The 23,539-nt window shown below is 40.3% G+C and overlaps 1 protein-coding gene across 1 annotated transcript in view; it reads right to left on the reverse strand.

Annotated features, from left to right (window-relative positions):
* LOC135558833 (suppression of tumorigenicity 18 protein-like) overlaps positions 1–23,539 on the reverse strand; it is a 29,633-nt gene continuing 6,094 nt past the window's right edge. The window contains 18 exon segments of the mRNA XM_064992996.1: positions 1–2,342; positions 2,642–2,788; positions 2,875–2,978; positions 3,156–3,244; positions 3,432–3,656; positions 5,454–5,534; positions 5,835–5,897; positions 6,684–6,752; positions 7,123–7,185; positions 7,927–8,039; positions 8,518–8,760; positions 10,931–11,145; positions 11,744–11,756; positions 11,759–11,969; positions 16,717–16,809; positions 16,916–17,006; positions 19,273–19,407; positions 20,539–21,336. Coding sequence (XP_064849068.1) covers positions 2,202–2,342; positions 2,642–2,788; positions 2,875–2,978; positions 3,156–3,244; positions 3,432–3,656; positions 5,454–5,534; positions 5,835–5,897; positions 6,684–6,752; positions 7,123–7,185; positions 7,927–8,039; positions 8,518–8,760; positions 10,931–11,145; positions 11,744–11,756; positions 11,759–11,969; positions 16,717–16,809; positions 16,916–17,006; positions 19,273–19,407; positions 20,539–21,336 — 2,894 coding nt within the window. The 3' untranslated portion in view covers positions 1–2,201.

Below are 23,539 nucleotides of genomic sequence, written 5' to 3' on the forward strand. Positions count from 1 at the left end.
ACCATTTAAAAAGTTTTATTTCTACCATACACAAACTGTACAACACAGCGCATATCTGCTTATGAAATAGCAAAAGTAATACTTTCGATTTACAAACTACTTGAACTGAAAAAGCATAACATTTGAATGAAAAAGGAAAGAAAATACACTACAGTTTCATCATACTAATATCATTCCACAAAAATCCAGTTCACATTACAAAACATCAAATACTAACAGGGAAAAATAAATATTCTTCACAAAACTTCCTGAGCAAACAATGTGTGGTATATGAATTAAATATTACGAATTATAAATAAATTAACACAATTATTAAGTTAAAATGTTAAATGATTACATTTTTCAAGATTACAATCCTTTACAATGTGTTGAGTATTTGAATAAAACAAAGTATTTTTCTCAACAAGGGTCCTTAATTTGGCTATGTTTTGCAGATATGCACCTCTTCGAATTCTTCCTCAGGACATGTGTAGTAGGCCTAGTCAAACTCCATTTATTGTAACTTGATAGGACTGTCAACCCATGCAAACTGCAAAATAATAACGTTGTACTGCGACATCAAGAGCAATGCTCACAAACAAAGAAAGCGTAATCTTTCTCTGGAACCCCAGGGCAATAGAACTCAACTGAAATACAACAGGAAAAAAAGTGAAAGTGCAACTGATTCACAACTCAATTTAAGAATAAATAAAACATAAACAATTGAAAACAAACAGTTAAGAACTAGCAATACCATTGTTTGTTTGTCCCCTTTTGCTTCAAGTAATAGTGATGAACTGAAAATCAAAATGATTGACAGTTTGCAAAATGATTGACAGGATGAAAATACATGCTGGCCCTAAAGAACCGGCAGTGATATTTATGCCACCAAGTGCCTTTTGGGGGATATTTTGAAATTGGTGTGACTACTGAAACCGAAATGCCACCGACCATCGTTAAGTAATAATGAGCATACATTTTAAAAGGTGTCATAATAGTACTAGAAGAAATGTTTATATGGTGGTGGTTCATTTCTTCTAATACCATCCACGCCATTTTGTCCCATGCTGAAAATAAATCAAACGTTTAAAAAAGCACTAACACTTCTTAACCTGTGAAACTTCAAGACCTGACTTTGAGATTACAGCTACCGAGACGATGCTTAAATATTTGAAATGGCATATAAACAGTCATTAAGAACATTTTCTCCTTTGAAAATAAGTGTACTGTATAATAAATTACACACCATCCACATAATACTGTCCTACCACAAAACAGAGAACTGTATATTTTATGTATTCATGTACATGTAGGCACATATATGCACACACAGTGTGTGCACAGAAGGCAGTTTAATATCTATATTATTTAAGAAAAAGAAAGACAATATCTTGTCAAAGTGGATTTATGAATTGTGCTGCTCTATTCTAGCAACACACTCAACGTTGAATTTGACATTCAGTTAATTGAATGAAATAAAACAATGTTGCATTTTGCTAAGAGCCAAACGCAACTCCCCAATTGCAGTCAACTTTGAACATATTGTTGAATTATGAGTGTACAGTACAGTAGCATTGCATTTTTGAGTCTTCATTTTGTCTTACCATACATTCAAGGGTTGAATATTAAATAGAAATCGAAAGCAACAATTTAAAAAAAATGTTGATTCTGGATTATTCTAGGAGAGTTCTCTACCTTCGTGGGAGATCCAAATTGTTTTATTAGAATCTGATCTGACATAAATAAACCACCACTAGACGGCAAAAGAGAGCTATGATTAAAACTGGAATGTGCATCAATGTAATATACAATTAGTCAAAGGATTTCAAATATTTAGCATTTTACAATCATAGAAATACAATTTAAAAAATGTTTAAATACATTGATGAATAAAGATGATAAATAGCAATAACATAACGAATGACAAAAACATAACAAATACAGAGTTAAATCAAGCAAACCATACAAAATAATTAAGTGCAAGGGGGGTAGAAATCTCACCAGAAATAACATGTGAATACAGAAGCTTTAAAAAACATGAAAAATTATTTTCAGCTGGTAATTGTCTCAGTGCAATGTATTCAACTGTGAAATGTTGACACATTTCCCAAAGCTTTGTCTTATACATGCAACTAAGCCAGCACTGCACTCTCCAGGAAAAACACAGTCATCCAATACCATTATCCCAACTCAAAGATACCTCCTCTTGGTGGCTTGACAGCTTAAACGTGGATTCCCTTTATAGCCTGTTTGATATTATCCAAGAGAGCCTTACACTCGGGAGAGTAGTCGTGCTCCGAGTTGTTGTACATATCTGTTAATGTGTTCACATAGGCTTCGAAATTATGCTCACTTATGGGCCCCTGGAACACAAACATGTTCTAATATTAGTTCAAAAACTGAAGCATATAGTGAGAATAGGAATTTAATACCACTATAGCGGGGTTTACCAAACTCGGTCCTCTGGACCCCAAGGGGTGCACGTTTTGGGTTTTCCCCTAGCACTCCACAGCTAATTCAAAACTGTGTAGTGTTTGGGCAAAAACCAAAACGTGCACCCCTCCCAAGGACCGAGTTTGGAAAATGCTGCACTATAGATAGAAATATGGTTAAAAAAATGCTACAAGTGCAAGTGGGGAGATTTGGATGAGGCCTACTGTACCATTTGAGGCAGTTGGATGTCTGTGAGACTGTTGATGAGAGCTTGGCTGAGGCGAGCTAACTCCTTCAGAAGGCTGTCGTTGTGCTGTTCAATCATCTTGTTCTCCTCCTCAATTGTCTTCAGGTTACATTCCATTGACGAAATCTGCTTTCAGGGAAGAGGAAGACTTGTCAACCTGAATTAAGCCCGAGTCCTTTGAAAACCATCATATCATCACAGATGTGGATATTTACCTGGGTCTGCAGTTGCATCATGTCAGCTTCTATTTTCAGGTTGGATTCATTCAGTTCCTTGATTTCATGATCCAAGTGTTGCATGTCATCGTCGTTGTCAACTCCTGTTTGAAAATGGAGAATACTCTTATGAAGTTCAAACTAAACCTGCTACTGTGCTTCAGTGAATCAACTAGGAGGGGGTCTACACATACTTTGATGGTACTAAGATGAACATTTCCATAAAATATATTATCCTGCCCAAGCATATACTGTATGTACAGTACACCACCGAGACTTACCACTGCTGGCTTTCAGTTTAATAGTCACCATCTCCTCTCCTGACATCTTCTTCTTGATACTTTGAGCATTAAGTGGGCATCCCGACAAACTATATAGAAATAAAATTCAAATTACAAAAATATTACCAACTCACAAATGTCAATCTCAAAGCTATTTAGTTGTTCAAGGAGTGCACCTTTAATTAGGGGTCGGTGGTCAAGGATAGTAGTATCAATAGAAATTATAAACATTTCACTGGAATCGTACGGGACAAAATTGATGTAATGCAATCTCACCTTCTATGGGTGACAAACACGTTATTGGCGTGTCCAAGGCCATTGCAGCCGGGCAGGGGACAGTGGGGCAGTTCCTGTTTGCAGGCCTTATTCCAGGGGAAGGGGAGGCCATTGATGGATGACTCGTTCTGCCTCTTGGCAGTGAGGGGGCAGCTCCCTGCACTGCGGTGAGATGTGTACTTCCCCGATGTGTGGCCCTGCCCATCACAACCAATCACTGGACACCTAGTAGGGAGACAAACAAGGAGTCTGTTCAGGAGGATTTTACGTTAAAAACATTCAGCTAGAAATGCATCGCATAGAACAGATATGATTATCTGTCAGATAGAATATGGAACTGTGTCAGGTCTATTAATTATATATCTACAACGTTCAGAATACACCCAGGAGTCTGTTACTATCTGATGTCCTCCCCTTATACTGCTAGTGGAGAGAATCATGTTGTCACACAGACTGTTGACAATGTACAGAGTGCCGCTGTGAGAGACGTCTATTCTCATTCCGATGAGGCAGAGGAGAAAGATTATTGTCATCAGTAAGCTGTTTTTCCCTCAGAATAGTTTGGCAGTTCAGGCCATTTGATATGACAGATGTAGTAAATACAGTATGATCTGAGATATGTAAATCTATCGCTGAGTTTAGGTACAATGGAAATGTAAGTAGATCAAAATTCTGTCAACTGAGTTGCGACGACTTTACTTAACCTGTTAAACCACACATAATACATACATACATACATACTCAAACAAATCATTTGCACAGTTCATAAATATCCCTCACTAACTAGACCGGAAGAGTTGTCAAACCATTACATTGATTAATCCAGTCAAATGCTGATTAAAAATGTAGTCAACAAAACTGACAACAGGCTCAAATAATCGTATCAGCCAAGTTGCTGATCCAGAAAAACTTTGGCATAATAAACACATTCAGATTGATATAGCCTACATATACAGTACTAGGTAGGTTATTGGTGTTTGTAATCGAAAAACATAAGCACAAGTCTGGCTGAATATTATTAAGAGTTATAAGGGTAATTACATTTTTTTTTCCAGCTCTCTTTTCTCCAGGTCAGTAATGGAGTGACATGAATTACACATAATTGTCATGTATCCCATCATGTGAAAGAATGTAATTTTGAGGGTTGCTGAACTCTTCCCTTATTGGTAAAGGTGAAAGGCAGGCTGAGATGGTACAAATGGAACACAGAGCTAGCGTGCAAACAGAGTACTACTGTAACAAAGCTTGTTGTTGCACTTCGTTGTTCAGAGTACTGCTAGCACTTAGAGGACAAAACAGCCCCATTATGTCCAGCCATCCACACACCACAGATGTAAGGCACCAGGACAATAGAATCATGCCATATGGCCGACAATTTACAATAATCTAGCAACATTACAGATGCACTACATGTAGGTAGATTCGAACTAGCAACCTTTCGGTGATTGGCCCAACGCTCTTACCGCTAGGCTACCTGTCGCTCCCCCGCCCTCTCTTAATGTGTATGCGATTTATTCCAGTCTAATTCCTAAGCTCTTGGCCCTGCATTAGTAATTTAAAAAGAATGGGAAATCTGTGTCTGTCCAGATGTAGAAGTAAACAAGGTCTCATACGTTGGACTTTGGATTTAAGCAGCAGCAATCAATTAAATGTTTTTGTTTGTTTTAAAGACCAATATCAGTTTTTCCAGAGACAACTGCATCTAGAATAATTCTGCTTTACATCAGTGAATCAAAGCTTTGTACCCATACAGTAGTATGGGGGACCTGTAATAAACAACACACCATGATAAGGAAAACACTCACAAGAGAGTGATAAGACAGGTATTCTATTAAGACAATTTTAAAATATTACAGTGTTTGAAACATGTATTATACACATGTTGTTAATCATTGTAAACAATTTCCTTTTCATTTTTTTCTGTTATAATGACCTCTTAACCACCGGATACAAGTATTTTCATTCATTGAGTCAGCAATCATGTAGTCATGAAAAACAACAATCGTAAGAATAATCTCTTACTTCATTTCTTGGTCGTCTTTTTCATCTTTGTTTGGTGTGAGCTTCAAGCCTCCCTTTCTGGCACGTGGACATCCTGACAAACTACAAATGTTTAGAGACAATACGGTTTAACAATAATGAACGCTAATTTAGGGCTAAAATCAAGCAAACTCTTCCATCATTGATTCTCACAAAGCATGTCATTGAAAACAACATTCGAAAAAACAAAATCAGTTTTCAAGAATCAGTCAGGTGTCGTCAGAATCGTATCTTCTTGGATATAAAAACAGTTTACCACAAGTCAAAGATGAATAAATTCAGAAAAATAAACAACAAGATTCAAACACATTTCTATTCCATTTCTAATCAATTCAGTCATTCGTGTCATCCAGTCTAGACTACCTTCTGTGTGAAGCATAATTCCCGGTCACGTGTCCAGATCCATCACATCCAAGTGTTGGGCACCTGCAGGTGGAGAGACAGACAAAACAGGTGAAACTCTGGAACAATTATATAATATTTAAATGCATTAAAAAAAATGGAAGGCAAAGGACCTTTATGAGCTCAGGAGATATACAGTACATTGTTTTATGTATCCTGAGTGTACAAAACATTAGGAACACAGGCTCTTTACATGACACAGACTGAACAGGTGAAAGCTATAATCCCTTATTGATGTCACCTGTTAAATCCATTTCAATCAGTGTAGATGAAGGGGAGGAGGCAGGTTAAAGAAGGATTTTTAAGCCATTCAGAGGGTGAATGGGCAAGACAAAAGATTCTAAGTGCCTTTGAACGGAGTATAGTAGTTCGAGTGTGTCAAGAACTGCAACACTGCTGGGTTTTTCATGCTAAACAATTTCCCATGTGTGTCTAGAATGGTCCACCACCCAAAGGACTTCCAGCCAACGTGACACAACTGTGGAAAGAATTGAAGTCAACATCCCTGTGGAACACTTTTGACACCTTGTAGAGTCCGTGCCACAACGAATTGAGGCTGTCCTGAGGGCAAAAGGGGCTGCAACTCAATATTAGGAAGGTGTTCTTAATGTTTTGTACACTCAGTGTATACAGCCTGATCACACAACGTGGATAAAAGTCCAGATTCAATGTAGTCAATGTATTGTATGACTAAAACAGCATGAGACCAGGTAGAATGGATAATGTAATCCAATAAAATAGCACGAAGTTGAATGAGTGGATACAAACAGGTTAGAAACAGTTGATAATGACTGACAGGACAACGCATACTTTAGTTCCTGAGAGTTGGCTGCCATCAGTGATTTGAGAGTCTTGTCAGCCAGGGGACACCCAGATACACTACAGACAGAGGATCCACACCAGAGAGTTATTACAATGAATCCTTTGATCATAGTTCAATTCAATTGAAGTCTGACAGTGATTGATATACTGTACAGTGCAATGTGGCAGAGGTCATCCTCTCCCAAACCATATGATAACCATTTGCATTATCATCTTCAGTTTGTACAGTTGTTTTCTGTCCAACGTTTCAATACAATTACAAGTCCGTTGTAAATGACTTAAATTCCACAGCGACAATAAGGTTGCAAAAACAATAGTTTCCTTTTCAGCAGCATATTAATGCTGATCAACATGAAACAATCAACATAGTTCCTCTGAACCAGGCCTTGCGGTGTTAACTAGCTGGTGTTAACGAGTGTGTAATTACCTTCGATGTGACGCATAATTTCCTGTTACATGGCCACTACCGTCACAGCCGGGGGTAGGACAGCTGCAGAGAGCACAACACTTAGTTAAGACCATACTCTAGAATACACGGACTTTCAACACAGTGTATTAACCTCGGTAACATGACATTGACTGGTTATTAGTGGAATTGGAAGTGTGAAGGGTTAGTGGCAGCAGGAAATCTAGTAGGACTTATTTTACTCCCCGAACACATTCACCACAACAGCGTCTCTGAATGTGTTTATTTGGAGTGGCAGAAAGTTGTTCGTTAAAAGGTGCTCACTTGGAAGATCTACTTGTTTCCTGTAACCTACTCAATCGTGTCGAGCCATAAAGTGAATCAAATCCCCAGAGCCAAACTCAAGAGAACATACAGAGTCTAACTACAAAGTCAAGAGTGGTAAAGCTGAGGACATACGGACATGTAAAAACTCACTTTTAACAAGATACATTTCCTCTCCACATGAACCTGCAGACATACCAGTCACAACGATATGTAATATATAATAGGTAACAATATAAGAGCTAATAATAGGATAGATCATGTCCCGTGCATTTCACCGAGTGTGTATTCAGTCACCCCACTTATAATATACTGCCCCATTTAAAAGGTCTGGTCGGGAATTACACTTTTGTTATTAAGACTGACCATCTGTCAGCTGACCTTTTTAGAGGGAAATGCACATTATACACAGATGACTGAGCAAAGAAGCCTCAATATGTCAATTTCTCCCCTCATTGGACCCCCAGAATGAGCAGACCCGCCATGTTTAACATGATATACCTCATCAGCTCTTTCTTAGCATCTCTTAAGAGCATCTTGGTCTTGGGGCTTAACATGCTTGCGTCTCCGGAGTAGCTCTGGTTCTCCAGAGAAGCGTCGTCAAAATCCTCCTGCTGAGAGACATATGTACGTTTGAAATGGACCCTTTTCATTATATAGTGCAATACTTTTGAAGAAATAGGGTGCCATTTCGCATGCAGTCTTAATAATAAAGTGTCTTTAAAAATCTGCTTAACCTCCTGACTTCCTGTCTCAGTCTTGAGTTTTGAACATTATCAATGAAAACATCCCACTTATTACTCTTAAAACACAAGCCTAGGGGTTAGGTGGTAAGGCTGAGATATTACGCTTAAGGATACTTACAGTAAACCATACATTCTTTTAAAGTCACATTTAATCCACACGGACAGTATTTATGACGTATATACTTGTGATGTGAAACATTTGGATTTACTTCCTCAAAGATTCTGTGTTCAGCACCAGATGTTGTCGTCGGTGAGTTAATAACAGTACAAATGTCATGGCCTTTTAAATCAACAACAACCAGGAACACCAGCTGTGAGGAACACTCTCTTTAACAAGAGCTTGTACCTCTCTGTCGTGCATCATTTGTTGTGCTTTGCTGAAGTTGAGAGGTGTGTCCCAGGCGTCTCTCTCACACAGGGAATGGTAGAAGGCAGGGCTGATGTGCACACTGCCGGCCTGCTTGAGAGTGGAATCAGGATGGGACAGGGTAACGTCTCCCAAAGGCACCTTGGGTGGGGCATTCACCTCCCGACTTTTCTTCATACTCAGGTCCAGAGTGCCGTTCTCATCCACCTCTATGGGCATGTCCTTAATGAGAAGAAGTTCACAAGTCAAACTCTGTAACAGTCAGCAGGTAATGAACTTTTTTGAAATAGTCAACTGTCTTTAACAAAAACATACAGGTACGCCAGTTTCATGGGAAATAACGATATGTGGGTTATGAAGATTGAAATTCATATATTTCCATGACATGCCTTGTAGCACCAACTGCAATGCTTTAAGTGTGTGCCACTCTGAAAATGACAACAATAATTCCTGCGAGAAATAACTTGAATTGCACCTCAAATACACATTTACATGAAAATAAGACGCTGAGTGATGAGTGATTATCTAACACCGGAGTAAAGTGTGGTGTTAAGCCAGCATTAATTCTGTTGAACAAAATAATAATCGTTGCTTGGTGTGTATTTTTTTTTGTGACAGCTGTGTAATCTATCTGTTTTCTAGGACATACAACTAAGATGGCAGCTGGGGGTGCTGGTTTTAGGTCATCACCATTAAAAGAAAAATTAAAAAGCTTAATGCAGCATACGTTTTCTCACTGACAGATGTGTTACTCATTCTGTGTTAGGTGAAATGCTGGGCTGTGTGCTTCAGCTTTATAGGTTTTATAGTATTAAAAGTTTTCCCTCATTAAATGCCGAAATACTGCCTATAAATGAAACCAATTATTCAACGCATATGTCCCATTCAACCTATCCCCCATTATTTTTCTAACAAAAGAGAGCCTTTCAAATTAATTAAAGGGGATCATTTTCATGGACATTGCAAGCGTGTGTGGCTGTCCATTTTAATTATGTCTGTGATGGTGACATGTCTGTAGCTAATCTCAATAGCATGAACTTTTCACATTGAGTTGTGATGCATTTTTGTTGCATTTGCATCACTGGTAGCCTACAGATATATAACAAACTTATGAGTTGCATGGCCCTATACAGTGTACTGTATGCTACATAAGTCCAACGCAGAAGAGCACAAATTATTAAGTTGCTAACACTGTTTTATTCATTCAGTGGGTTGGCACCTGGTACAGGACCACATTCTCAGCTCACCAAGCTGGGTTCTGTACTGTGTAGGTGTTGGAAACCTTGAATCATTTATCTATCAATATTATCTGTCATAAATTACATAATGTAGAGACGGGCCTTGTTTGGGTTTTGAGACATTCGTTGTTATGCTCAACTGTAATGCATAGGAAGGCCAAGTTTCAGTTCAGTTGAGAGTATCATGGTTTTCCATGTAGTGGACAGGGCAGTTGTTTTTTTTCCCCTCTAGAGATTATACAGGATGTGCACAAATGGGTCAAGTTTTAAACTAAACTGGTGCACATTTAATAAATCACTGAGATTTTGGTTTTGTGTGAATAAAAGATTTCAGCTAATGAGTTCAGCTGATTGGTTTAATCCACTGAACTAGTTTTATAGGCCATCTGATAGAGACACAGTTGATCCTGGATAATATATTACTAAGCAAAATATATTCCGCCATCTGCAGCATGCAAGACACACTTTCATACAGTTATTCATTTTTCCATTTTTCTTTTTTTGTCCATAATAGTAAAATCATATGCATGACCACATGTTTTACATAAACTACAGAGTCTAGTTGTAATTGAGAAATAAGGGTGTTTGTAACCGCTAGGAAGAGTTTGTGCATGTATTATGATGTCATTTTGTGACGGTAAGGTTTTTGTTGTTTGTTCAGGCACACACAATTGTTTCTTGAGGCAAGACGAAGTCAGTAACCGAAGCCTTTACGCCCCTTCGTCAGTGATTGGTCAACAGTAGGGATTCTTCAGTAAAGTATTTGTTGTCATTCGAAATACTGCACCAAACATCTTAGTTGGAGGTAAAATTGAGCGACTAAGATCTCATCGGCAAAAAACATCAAAATGAATGACAGATTTCTTCAGTTATCTTTGATTAATTGTGACTATTTCCATAAAAGTAGAAACAACAGTCTAATTGTAATTGAGAAATAAAGCTGATAGTATTTTTTTCTTTTGATGTGATTATATAAATTTTCTTTTGTGTACATTAAAGCTTTATGGAGGGGAACCTCTTGTTTCCCTGCCACCAGAGACACGATCTCTTTGCCAAAAACAGTCCTTTTGATGTTTCTCCCTTTTTATACACAAATCAGAGTTGCTTTAAAATGACCCCATTAAATACCTTTCCAAGTGGTCTAATTTGATTACCTTTGTGGAGGATGCCAGGGGCCGGCCGGAGATGGAGATGGCCTCCATGTTGCTTCGGTAGCGGGTTGAGAGGTTGAGGATGGCGGTGGTGGCTGCGGTGTCTTGGAGCCCCTCACATCCCGGTTTGTAATGGGTGGGTGGGCTGTGCCGTCCGGGGTCAGGCGTGGGAAAGAGGTTGCCGGGGGCACCCAGGAAGCCAGTGTACTGTAGAGCTGCTAGATAACAGAACATACATTCAGAAAGTTACACAGAGATACAGGAACAACTGATTATACTCACTATATTATGGTGCGTCGTGCAACCAGCTATGCATTTGCTGTTACAGTGTGGTTGCAATGGCATCAGTCTGTGCTTGAATAAATAAAGTCTGTGTTGATAATACAGGTATTTCTTGATAAAATGACAATTCTCTCAGGATCTGACAGATCTGTTCAAAACAATGTTTTTTATTATTTTTTTAATCATACTAGCACTGACTTTGCTGATAGCTACTTTGTGAATTTTTTTACTTACTACGACTAAGATACGTGGTTGTCCCACCTAGCTACCTTAAGATGAATGCACTAACTGTAAGTTGCTCTGGATAGGACCATCTGCTAAATGACTAAACTGTAAATGTAAGCAATATTAAACAAGCATGATTGTCTTGTTTACAGGAACCTTGTGAGTGTGTCGCATACTCATAGTTTGGATGTTGTCTGATCATGTATGGGATGCACATTTGTGGCAGAAGATGAGCGACACATTAAATCCGTTTAATGTGGCTTAACACATGCCCCCCCCCCTGAATCAAATAAAATGTGCGAAACTCACAGTCAGGGAAGTGTGAAGGAGAGATTTTTGGTCCTGGTTGGGTGCCATCAGAGGTTGTTTGCCGAAGACCTGTGCATCAAAGCTGGCGTAATCAAAGCGGATCTTGCTGTACTTGTCCATGTCCTTGGTGAGGTTGGCTTGCAAGGCGGCGGTGACAGGATGGTGATGGGCGAACCTGTAGCTGTACTGGTTGAACTCCAACTTCTTCATGAGGGGGCCGAGAGGTCTGGTTGGAGAAGAATCCAAGAAGACGAGGTGTTGTTGTTGGATTTGATGAGGAAAGTGGCTACTGTATGTGTCAAATAAAGTCCATGTAAGGAACAGGAAATTGACACTTACAGTGGCAAGAGAAAGTATGTGAACCCTTTGGAATTACCTGGACTTCTGCATAAATTGGTCATAAAATGCAATCTGATCTTCATCTAAGTCACAACAATAGACAATCACAGTCTGCTTAAACGAATAACACACAAACAATTATACATTTTCATGTCTTTATTGAACACACCGTGTAAACATTCACAGTGCAGGTTGGAAAAAAGCATGTGAACCCTTGGATTTAATATCTGGTTGCCCCTGCTTTGGCAGCAATAACCTCAACCAAACCTTTTCTGTAGTTGCGGATCAGATCTGCACAGTCAGACCTGCACGGTCAGGAGGAATTTTGGACCATTCCTCTTTCCATAACTGTTTCAGTTCAGCAATATTATTGGGATGTCTGGTGCGAATCGCTCTCGAAGTCATACCACAGCATTTGAAATCAGGTTGAGGTCAGGACTGACTGGGCCACACCAGAAGGAGTATTTTCTTCTGTTGAAGCCATTCTGTTGTTGATTTACTTCTATCTTTTGGGTCGTTGTCCTGTTGCATCACTCAACTTCTGTTGAGCTTCAATTGGCGGACAGATAGCCTTACATTCTCCTGCAAAATGTCTTGATAAACTTGGGAATTAATTTTTGTCGATGATAGCAAGCTGTCCAGGCCCTGAGGCAGCAAAGCAGCTCCAAACCATGATGCTCTCTTCACCATACAAAAACATCCTGTGGCGGACTGCAATAGCATCGAATAGTCCCTGCGATATGCAAATGTTCAGGTCAGGAACCAATACAGGCAGTCAGTCAGGAAAGCTAAGGCCAGCTTCTTCAGGCAGAAATTTGCATCCTGTAGCTCCAACTCCAAAAAGTTCTGGGACACTGTGAAGTCCATGGAGAACAAGAGCACCTCCTCCCAGCTGCCCACTGCACTGAGGCTAGGTAACACGGTCACCACCGATAAATCCATGATTATCGAAAACTTCAACAAGCATTTCTCAATGGCTGGCCATGCCTTCCGCCTGACTACTCCAACCTCGGCCAACAGCTCCACCCCCCCCCCCCCCCGCAGCTACTCGCCCAAGCCTCTCCAGGTTCTCGTTTACCCAAATCCAGATAGCAGATGTTCTGAAAGAGCTGCAAAACCTGGACCCGTACAAATCAGCTGGGCTTGACAATCTGGACCCTCTATTTCTGAAACTATCCACCGCCATTGTCGCAACCCCTATTACCAGCCTGTTCAACCTCTCTTTCATATCGTCTGAGATCCCCAAGGATAGGAAAGCTGCCACAGTCATCCCCCTCTTCAAAGGAGGAGAAACCCTGGACCCAAACTGTTACAGACCTATATCCATCCTGCCCTTCCTATCTAAGGTCTTCGAAAGCCAAGTCAACAAACAGGTCACTGACCATCTCGAATCACAACGTACCTTCTCCGCTGTGCAATCTGGTTTCCGAGCCGGTCACGGGTGCACCTCAGCCACGCTCAAGGTACTAAACGATATCATAACGGCCATCGATAAAAGACAGTACTGTGCAGCCGTCTTCATCGACCTTGCCAAGGCTTTCGACTCTGTCAATCACCATATTCTTATTGGCAGACTCAGTAGCCTCGGTTTTTCTGATGACTGCATTGCCTGGTTCACCAACTACTTTGCACACAGAGTTCAGTGAATCAAATCGGAGGGCATGCTGTCCGGTCCTCTGGCAGTCTCTATGGGGGTGCCACAGGGTTCAATTCTCGGGCCGACTCTTTTCTCTGTATATATCAATGATGTTGCTCTTGCTACGGGCGATTCCCTGATCCACCTCTACGCAGACGACACCATTCTATATACTTCCAGCCGGTCCTTGGACACTGTGCTATCTAACCTCCAAACTAGCTTCAATGCCATACAACACTCCTTCCATGGCCTCCATCTGCTCTTAAACGCTAGTAAAACCAAATGCATGCTTTTCAACCGTTCGCTGCCTGCACCCGCACGCCTGACTCGTATCACCACCCTGGATGGTTCCGACCTTGAATATGTGGACATCTATAAGTACCTAGGTGTCTGGCTAGACTGTAAACTCTCCTTCCAGACTCATATCAAACATCTCCAATCGAAAATCAAATCTAGAGTCGGCTTTCTATTCCGCAACAAAGCCTCCTTCACTCACGCCGCCAAACTTACCCTAGTAAAACTGACTATCCTACCGATCCTCGACTTCGGCGACATCATCTACAAAATAGCTTCCAACACTCTACTCAGCAAACTGGATGCAGTTTATCACAGTGCCATCCGTTTTGTCACTAAAGCACCTTATACCACCCACCACTGCGACCTGTATGCTGTAGTCGGCTGGCCCTCGCTACATATTCGTCGCCAGACCCACTGGTTCCAGGTCATCTACAAGTCCATACTAGGTAAAGCTCCGCCTTATCTCAGTTCACTGGTCACGATGGCAACACCCACTTGTAGCACGCGCTCCAGCAGGTGTATCTCACTGATCATCCCTAAAGCCAACACCTCATTTGGCCGTCTTTCGTTCCAGTTCCCTGCTGCCTGTGACTGGTTGGAGACTTTTGGAGACTTTTATCTCCCTCACCAACTTCAAACTTCTGCTATCTGAGCAGCTAACCGATCGCTGCAGCTGTACATAGTCTATCGGTAAATAGCCCACCCAATTTTACCTACCTCATCTCCATACTGTTTTTATTTATTTACTTTTCTGCTCTTTTGCACACCAATATCTCTACCTGTACATGACCATCTGATCAATTATCACTCCAGTGTTAATCTGCAAAATTGTATTTATTTGCCTACCTCCTCATGCCTTTTGCACACAATGTATATAGACTCTCTTTTTTTCTACTGTGTTATTTACTTGTTTATTGTTTACTCCATGTGTAACTCTGTGTTGTCTGTTCACAATGCTATGCTTTATCTTGGCCAGGTCGCAGTTGCAAATTAGAACTTGTTCTCAACTAGCCTACCTGGTTAAATAAAGGTGAAATAAAAAAAATTCAAAAAATACTTTACAGTTGAGATGAGGTTTTGATGTTGGTGTGCTGTGCTGTGCTGTGCTGTGACTCTTTCTTCTCCACACATAGTGTTGTGTGTTCCTTCCAAACAACACAACTTTAGTTTCATCTGTCCTCAGAATATTTTGCCAGTAGTGCTGTGGAACATCCAGATGCTCTTTTGCGTACTTCAGACATGCAGCAATGTTTTTTTTGGACAGCAATGGCTTCTTCCGTGGTGTCCTCCCATGAACAGCATTCTTGTTTAGTGTTTTACGTGTCGTAGACTCGCCAACAGAGATGTTAGCATGTTCCAGAGATTTCTGTAAGTCTTTAGCTGACATTCTAGGATTCTACTTAAACTCATTGATCATTCTGCTCTGTGCTCTTGCAGTCATCTTCGCAGGACGGCCACTCCTAGGGAGAGTAACAACAGTGCTGAACTTTCTCAATTTATAGACAATTTGTCTTACCGTGGACTGATGAACATCGAGGCTTTTAGAGACACTTTTGTAACCCTTTCCAGTTTTATGCAAGACCACAATTCTTAAACTTGGGTCTTCTGAGATCTCTGTTGTTTGAGGCATGGTTCACATCAGGCAATGCTTCTTGTGAATAGCAAACTCAAATGTTGCTGAGTGTTTTTTTTTATAGGGCAGGGCAGCTCTAACCAACATCTCCAAACTCGTCTCAATGAGTGTACTCCAGGTTAGCTGACTCCTGACTCCAATGAGCTTTTGGAGAAGTCATTAGCCTAGGGGTTGACATACTTTTGCCAACCTACACTGTGAATGTTTAAATGATGTATTCAATATAGACAATAAAATGCAATCATTTGTGTGTTATGAGTTTAAGCAGACCGTGCTTGTCTGTTGTTGTGACTTAGATGAAGATCCAATCTAATTGTATGACCAATTTATGCAGAAATCCAGAACATTCCAAAGGGTTCACATACTTTTTTGCTTGCCACTCTGCATGCACATTATGCACAACAATGCATGTGGAAGAGGTGGTGGTGATTGTGGAAGTAATAGAACACGGAATAATATTGATACGAGGTGGTTGTGAAGGAATATGGACACGGTGTCCCTTGAATCCTATAATAATATCAACGTCCTCCTCCTGGATTGTGGGATCTGATCTGTATTTGTATGTTCACACACAGGCATGTTGCCCAACTAATTCATTTTGTATGAGTAGGCAGTCTGCCTGTCATTTCTCTTCAGGGGAACAAAGAGCTCTTATGCTCTGCATCTCTAATCGAGAGAATCCCATGGGACCTTAACCCATTGCTTAAGTACAAATGTCACTGAGAAACCGTATATGTGATGCTTTGCTTGGCGATATGTTGTCATTCCTTTTACAATACACTGACTGGATAAACTGGACACGATACTGTAAATGTTAACCAACATAGCTCCTGATCTTATATGATATTGATCGTCAACGAGCACAAACACTGTTTTATATCAAAAGGGACTATGCTCTCAGAATAAATGTTTTTATAGTATCGTTTTCAATGTCTCATTGGTTTACTGTTATCATAATGTATGTCCACATGCGCTTCAATAATCGTCAACAGTCAAGAGTGACAATACTGCAATATTACAGCTTTAACGTGTGTTATAACATAGATTCTCAGTCCACGTGATTTTTACCTGGACAATCGTTCTGGTGCTTGTCTGCATTTGGGGCTCTCCTCTTGAGGTTTGGGGACTTTCACTGCAGCAGCAATGGGGCAGCCTGAGAGACTGGGGGAGGAGGATGAATAGAAGGAAATCAAGCCCATTAGTCTGACATTGAACCTGTCTATGTACAGTTTGTCATTTTTTAATAGGTTAGTCCTGCAGGCTGTACCTCCGGTGGGTGCTACGATTGCTGTTTACATGGCCTCTTCCTGTGCACCCGGGAGTAGGACACTTGAGGACGTTTTCATGCATGGCCAGGACTGGGGACAGACGGGAGAGGAGAGGGCCAGTAGGTGAAACAGTAGGGTTAGTAGAAGGAGAGATGTACTGTACATCAGTGGTGATTATACATCAGTGGTGAATATACTGCATCAGTGGTGAATATACTGCATCGCTGGTGAATATACTGCATCGGTGGTGAATATACTGCATCGGTGGTGAATATACTGCATCAGTGGTGAATATACTGCATCAGTGGTGAATATACTGCATCAGTGGTGAATATACTGCATCAGTGGTGAATATACTGCATCGGTGGTGAATATACTGCATCGGTGGTGAATATACTGCATCAGTGGTGAATATACTGCATCAGTGGTGAATATACTGCATCAGTGGTGAATATACTGCATCGGTGGTGAATATACTGCATCGGTGGTGAATATACTGCATCGGTGGTGAATATACTGCATCGGTGGTGAATATACTGCATCAGTGGTGAATATACTGCATCGGTGGTGAATATACTGCATCGGTGGTGAATATACTGCATCGGTGGTGAATATACTGCATCGGTGGTGAATATACTGCATCGGTGGTGAATATACTGCATCGGTGGTGAATATACTGCATCGGTGGTGAATATACTGCATCAGTGGTGAATATACTGCATCGGTGGTGAATATACTGCATCAGTGGTGAATATACTGCATCAGTGGTGAATATACTGCATCGGTGGTGAATATACTGCATCAGTGGTGAATATACTGCATCGGTGGTGAATATACTGCATCGGTGGTGAATATACTGCATCGGTGGTGAATATACTGCATCGGTGGTGAATATACTGCATCAGTGGTGAATATACTGCATCAGTGGTGAATATACTGCATCAGTGGTGAATATACTGCATCAGTGGTGAATATACTGCATCGGTGGTGAATATACTGCATCAGTGGTGAATATACTGCATCAGTGGTGAATATACTGCATCAGTGGTGAATATACTGCATCAGTGGTGAATATACTGCATCGGTGGTGAATATACTGCATCAGTGGTGAATATACTGCATCGGTGGTGAATATACTGCATCAGTGGTGAATATACTGCATCGGTGGTGAATATACTGCATCGGTGGTGAATATACTGCATCAGTGGTGAATATACTGCATCGGTGGTGAATATACTGCATCAGTGGTGAATATACTGCATCGGTGGTGACATCATTTAGAGTAGGCATAGGAGTCATAGGAATGCCAAGAGTTAACAGAATTAACAGACTTGAAAAGACAGGAAAAGAATCAAGTTGAAAACTATGGGCATACATTCTGCTTGTTCATTTCTTGATCATTTTATTCAATTAACACATTGCTTATGTAGTGAGATCAGACAGAAACCATGGTTATAGTGCACAGATCCTTTGAAGACACAAGCATCTCCAACTAGCACAGTTCCCATTGTCAGTGCACTGTGTGTTGGTTGCATAGTATAAATACCTTAGTGGAAATAAGACTATAACAAGAAAGCGCAGATATTTTTTTCATAAAACATTGTCATTGTTGGAGTTCCACTCGGTATCCTTGGAAACTTTTATTTTCTGTACATATTTTCCAATTAGTTTGCAGGTTTTGTCTATTTATTTTTTTGAATACAGAGTTAGTAACCCCTTTGATTTGCAAACACTGCCTCTGGTCTAAGAGCACATGCTTTCATATTGAACAAAACGTAATTGCTTTTTATGTTCCTTTTGTAACATCAGTGTTTAATGTTTATTATGTTACATTTAAATGACTAAATCATAGCCAATAAAAAAAGCCTTTTCAATATTCAGAAATTAGAGGTAAACTCCAAGTTCCTAGGTGACAACAAGTATTATTTTTCTATTTGCATGATTCTATAAATGGAAAATGTAGAGATGCCCTTCAATCAAAGAGTTTCTGCACCTACAGGTCTTCATTTGACCACCTTGTTGCGGGAAATGTTAAACTTGCAGTGCATTTGAGGTTCAAAAATACATCTGTAATTTCCACTTTCACATTTCAGACTTGATTTTCCCTTACGTGAAAGGCATCAACCCCTACAGAAATGGCCTTCATCATAATCTACATGTCCTGTTATTCCAGGATTATTCTCCTGCTGTAGCAAACTGGCTCAAATTAAGATCCTACATCTGTGTTTGATAACTTCATGATTTCCTTCGAACTTATTTCATGATTGATCACAACATCTCATTCCATTGTATTCTATATGTGTGCGTGCTTGTGTATGTATGATGTATACAGCAGGTGTCTACGTGAGTGACTTACTCTCTGGGGGAACCCTGACTTTGTGGGGGCAGCCGGACAGACTCCGGTGGTGGGGGTACAAACCAGTGACATGTCCAGTTCCATCACACCCAGGGGTGGGACACCTAATGTCCTTCTTGTCTGGCCGTGGAGAGTCTGGGAGGAGACAAACAGCAGGAACTCTTTGATTTATACATAGACATTCCCATATGTCACACATACTGTACATAGGCATACATAACGACACCTTTAAGAATGTTGCAGTATCCTTCTTGACCTGCTTTATAACCTTCCTTACCACACAAACAAAGAGTAGAACAAAGGTAATAGTTCATTAAAAAAGTATTTTTGGAAAAATTGTCTTAGCTAATGAAACTAGTTTAATTTGATTCAACTTGTAGAGGTTCTCTTGAATGAATGTTCCTCGAAAATGTGTTTTAAGTGAGATTCTGAGAATTGCTAAGTGGAAACGCACTTAAATACCGAAGCTACAGTGCTATAAATATACATAGATATACAGTAGCTACATAGAAACATACAGATTGCAGGACAGTATCATGCAAAGAGCTAGACACTTTTTTTGCAAAATGCTTCTTTTAATCTGTAATTTTAGTTAAGGCTTCCAGTTCAACACAGGGCATTCATTTCTTAATGCCCATCCATCGAAAGATTACATCTGGGATTACACATTAGGCTTCAGTCATTTGAAGAATCAGTGGAAAACATGAGGGGTACTTTGGGTGGATTTAAGAGTTATGGTTATGGTTAAATATCCAGTTGATTCCTATCAAAATCCAATTTTCTGAGTAGTAGCAATTCCATCAGAAGATTTTTTTTATTTTTTATTTTAGTCTGTTTTTGTCTATTACTTCATTTGTTGCCAAAATGTTTTTAGTACTTAAGAGGATTTTTATCCTCCTCCTCCCTCCGATTTCCCCCTCAGAATATGGTTATTTTATTATTTTTACGTTTCGAAGAGCCTCATTATTAAAATCACAAGAGGTCTGATACGTACTAGATAAACATGCATAATCATGTCTGCTGCGTACTTCTTTTATGCCCACTACTCTTCATTACAATAAGTGCAATATACACTGTATGTGGTTCTATTCTGTTCAAGTTTCCGAAATAGTACCCAAACAAAAGCAGAGAAAGGGCTATAAGAAAAGGGTCCTCTCTGTCATCACGTTGATAAAAACCTGTTGTGAAAAAAACATAAACCTGATAAAATAGCAAAAGTCTTGAAGTGACAAAGAAATAAGACATATTCAAATCTATTATCCATACCTTTGCATCCATGATAGCTCACCCTGGAGTTTACATCCAGTAGCCTTTGGTGCCTCCTCTCATTGGTCATCTGCTCCAGTAGGAACCTGTCCATCTCTCTGTAGGCGTTGTGGATGACATGCCTCTGCTCTGACTGCAGGACCATGGCCTGCTCCAGGAGGCTCAGGTTCACCCTCCCTCTGTCCCTGTCTCTGTCTCCTCTGTCTCGGTCCATCTCCAGGCCCAGCGGTCTCTCCATCTCTTGCAGGCCCAGCGCCCAGGCCTCCAGCTGGGGAGGCCTCTCCACCTCTGGCTCCCCCTCACTGTCCTCCTCACTGGGGTAGAGCCGCAGGGCCCCTGCCTGGAAGGGGCCTACTCTGCCCATGTTGTACCCCCTCGGGTCCGAGTCAGGATTGTCCTCTCTCATGTGTTGGTGGCCGTTCCTGCTCAATGGGTGTCCTTCTCCGGCGGTGGCTTTGGAGGGGCTGCTGATGAAGCCGTTGGAGCCATTCACCCTAGCAGAATGAGTCAGGGACAGAGGCTCCCACTCTGCTTTCCGACTGTCCCCGTACGGGCTTTTACGTGGCGAGGAACTGCAAGTCATACTAATCCTGTCCTGACTTTGGTCTGCTTCTTCCTCTTCTTCTTGGTTTCGTTCCTCCACCTCTTCATCTTCTAGAGTTTCCGAGGCGGCAACCTCCTCATGGAGAGAGTCATCAGTCACCACTTCAGACCATCCAAAGGAATCATGGGGTTTTGTTATTGAGTCCTGGCAGCCATTTTGGTTGGGCACTTCATTAAGCGTATCTTGGCAACCATCTAAGAAACAAAGTAGGAGCAAAGAGAATAAAGAACGAGGCTGTCAGATTTGAATCAATTGTTCATGTTAAGGCCATGCTTTTCCGAGAACATTTGCCTGGGCAGAGAGTGTAACAATTTGTATGTCCCCATTTGAGCTTAGTTAGAATGTTTAGCAGAGACATTCAACGCACATTTCATGACAGTTTCCATATCTTGAAAACGCATGTCTTGTAGTTCAAATAACTGTTAAGAGGATTGAAAAATCAAATATGTAATGAAAATAATAATAGTATGGACGGGACAGCAACTGCAAGATAATGCTGCAATTCCTCAAGTACGTCAGACATAATACACAGGACACTTGTTTTGGCTAGTTGAACATGAAACCTAGAGATAAAGAAAAAGATTGTCTTCGTCTTCTTTAAAATCTCCAATCAGAATACAACAATTTGATATGGATGAAGACGGGCCAGATTACAACAGAGATTTAGCCTACATCGCTTATGACACTGGACATCAGTTTTAAGTAGTTATTAGGTGTAAGCTAAGCAGGGCTTTATGTTTTTTTTTTTTATATTAACATGTAGTCGTTCGCATACAACTCATTTAAGAAACCATATTCATTATGTAAGCATAAGAACCAAGAAAGTGGCGAAAATATCAGTAAAATATATATATATATATTCCTTTCTTTAATTTACATTTTTTCAATATGTCATTATGTGGAGTGCACCTAGTAATTTGTTTTTATATCGATTCTTTACTAAGCTTTTAAATTGTTTATCAGGGGACATTTTTATTAACATATCAAAATATTTAATGTATCCCAAGACTGTGAGTAATGGTAAAATATTTGACAATTCATTTTCTGGTTTCCAGCTTAGTCAATTTAAGTGGAACTGACAGGAAAGCTAGGCCTCTTAGTTCCCCAAAATGCATTTTAAATGACACTTTATTTTAGTAACACCCCTGATTATATTAATATTAACTCATGGTCAATGATTAACAATGGCAAGCTATCATCTGGATTGATTCGATAAAATCTCCTTTGATCCTCCAAATCATTTAAACGTATATTCTGTGCTAAATCTCTTTGGCAAAGGCCATAAGGGTTTTTACTTCATAAATCATAAGTAGGCTGTACTGTACTGAGTTGATCTATCCTCTTAAGTGGCTAGACGTCATGGACCAAACTAAAAGTAGCCCACAGAGAATGGAATGAGAGGGATCCAATAGGTTGATGATAGATTTGGGAATCATTTAGGATACGTATAGGCTACGTAGGCTTGTAAGTGGATTCCACTGAGGAGGATATAGACATGATCAAACAGATACAACTCATCATTATAGTCAGGCCACAGTACAAAACATAATCCCACAAAAAAAGTAAAGCTGCTAAATGCAGGAAGTATTATCTGAAAACGGACCTCTGGCAAAAAAAAAAAAAAAAAAAAAACAGGCTTTTGTTTTGATGCGTATGATTTTAGGTTGTGCAAATGTAGGTAAATGTATTGAGTGTAATACTGGACAGGTCAAAACATACCAGCAGCAGAGCAAGAACTTGAACGAAATAGACTTGATGAAACTCCTTTTTAGATGCAACCCCACAAAAATATCAAGCTGGATTTTGCAATGCCAAAACGTGGCTAATAACCTCTTTGTTGTTAGAGGCACTTCCTTTCGAAACAGAGGCATTACAAATTGCAGCCTGGCCAAAGAGTAAAAAGTCAGTTATGCTTAGCTACAATTAGCAGAGCAGACAGAAAAAAGTGCTTATTTTTGCCCAGATGGATGACACACAGTGAGAGAAGTGCAGTGGAAAAGAGACTGCACTTGGATCCCTCCTGTGGTTTATGTATTGGAACAGGTGAACAGTTTGTAATCCAGAATAGCCATTACCGGCGCTCTGCAGCAGGGTTGGAGCTTGGCTGGAGCTGAACGCAATGCGGCTCGACCAAATGAGAGGCTCATTTTCCCCTCTTTTCGTCATGAAATGCAGATATGAACGGTATCCCCACTGTTACATTCTTATTGCTTGTTCTATCCACTTGAACTGTCACAATCTTTTCACATAAAATAGCCCCAGACCAGACTGTGACAAAATGATATTGACAAAGGTATGTAGATCTATGTTAACCACTCAATGTGCAGTCATTTGTTTGTGTTGCCTGACGTTTGATACATGTTCACTGTATTTTATAGGGCTTGCTGTTGGCAAGGG

This window comes from Oncorhynchus masou, chromosome 17, assembly GCF_036934945.1.
Source record: "Oncorhynchus masou masou isolate Uvic2021 chromosome 17, UVic_Omas_1.1, whole genome shotgun sequence".
Lineage (NCBI taxonomy): Eukaryota > Metazoa > Chordata > Actinopteri > Salmoniformes > Salmonidae > Oncorhynchus > Oncorhynchus masou.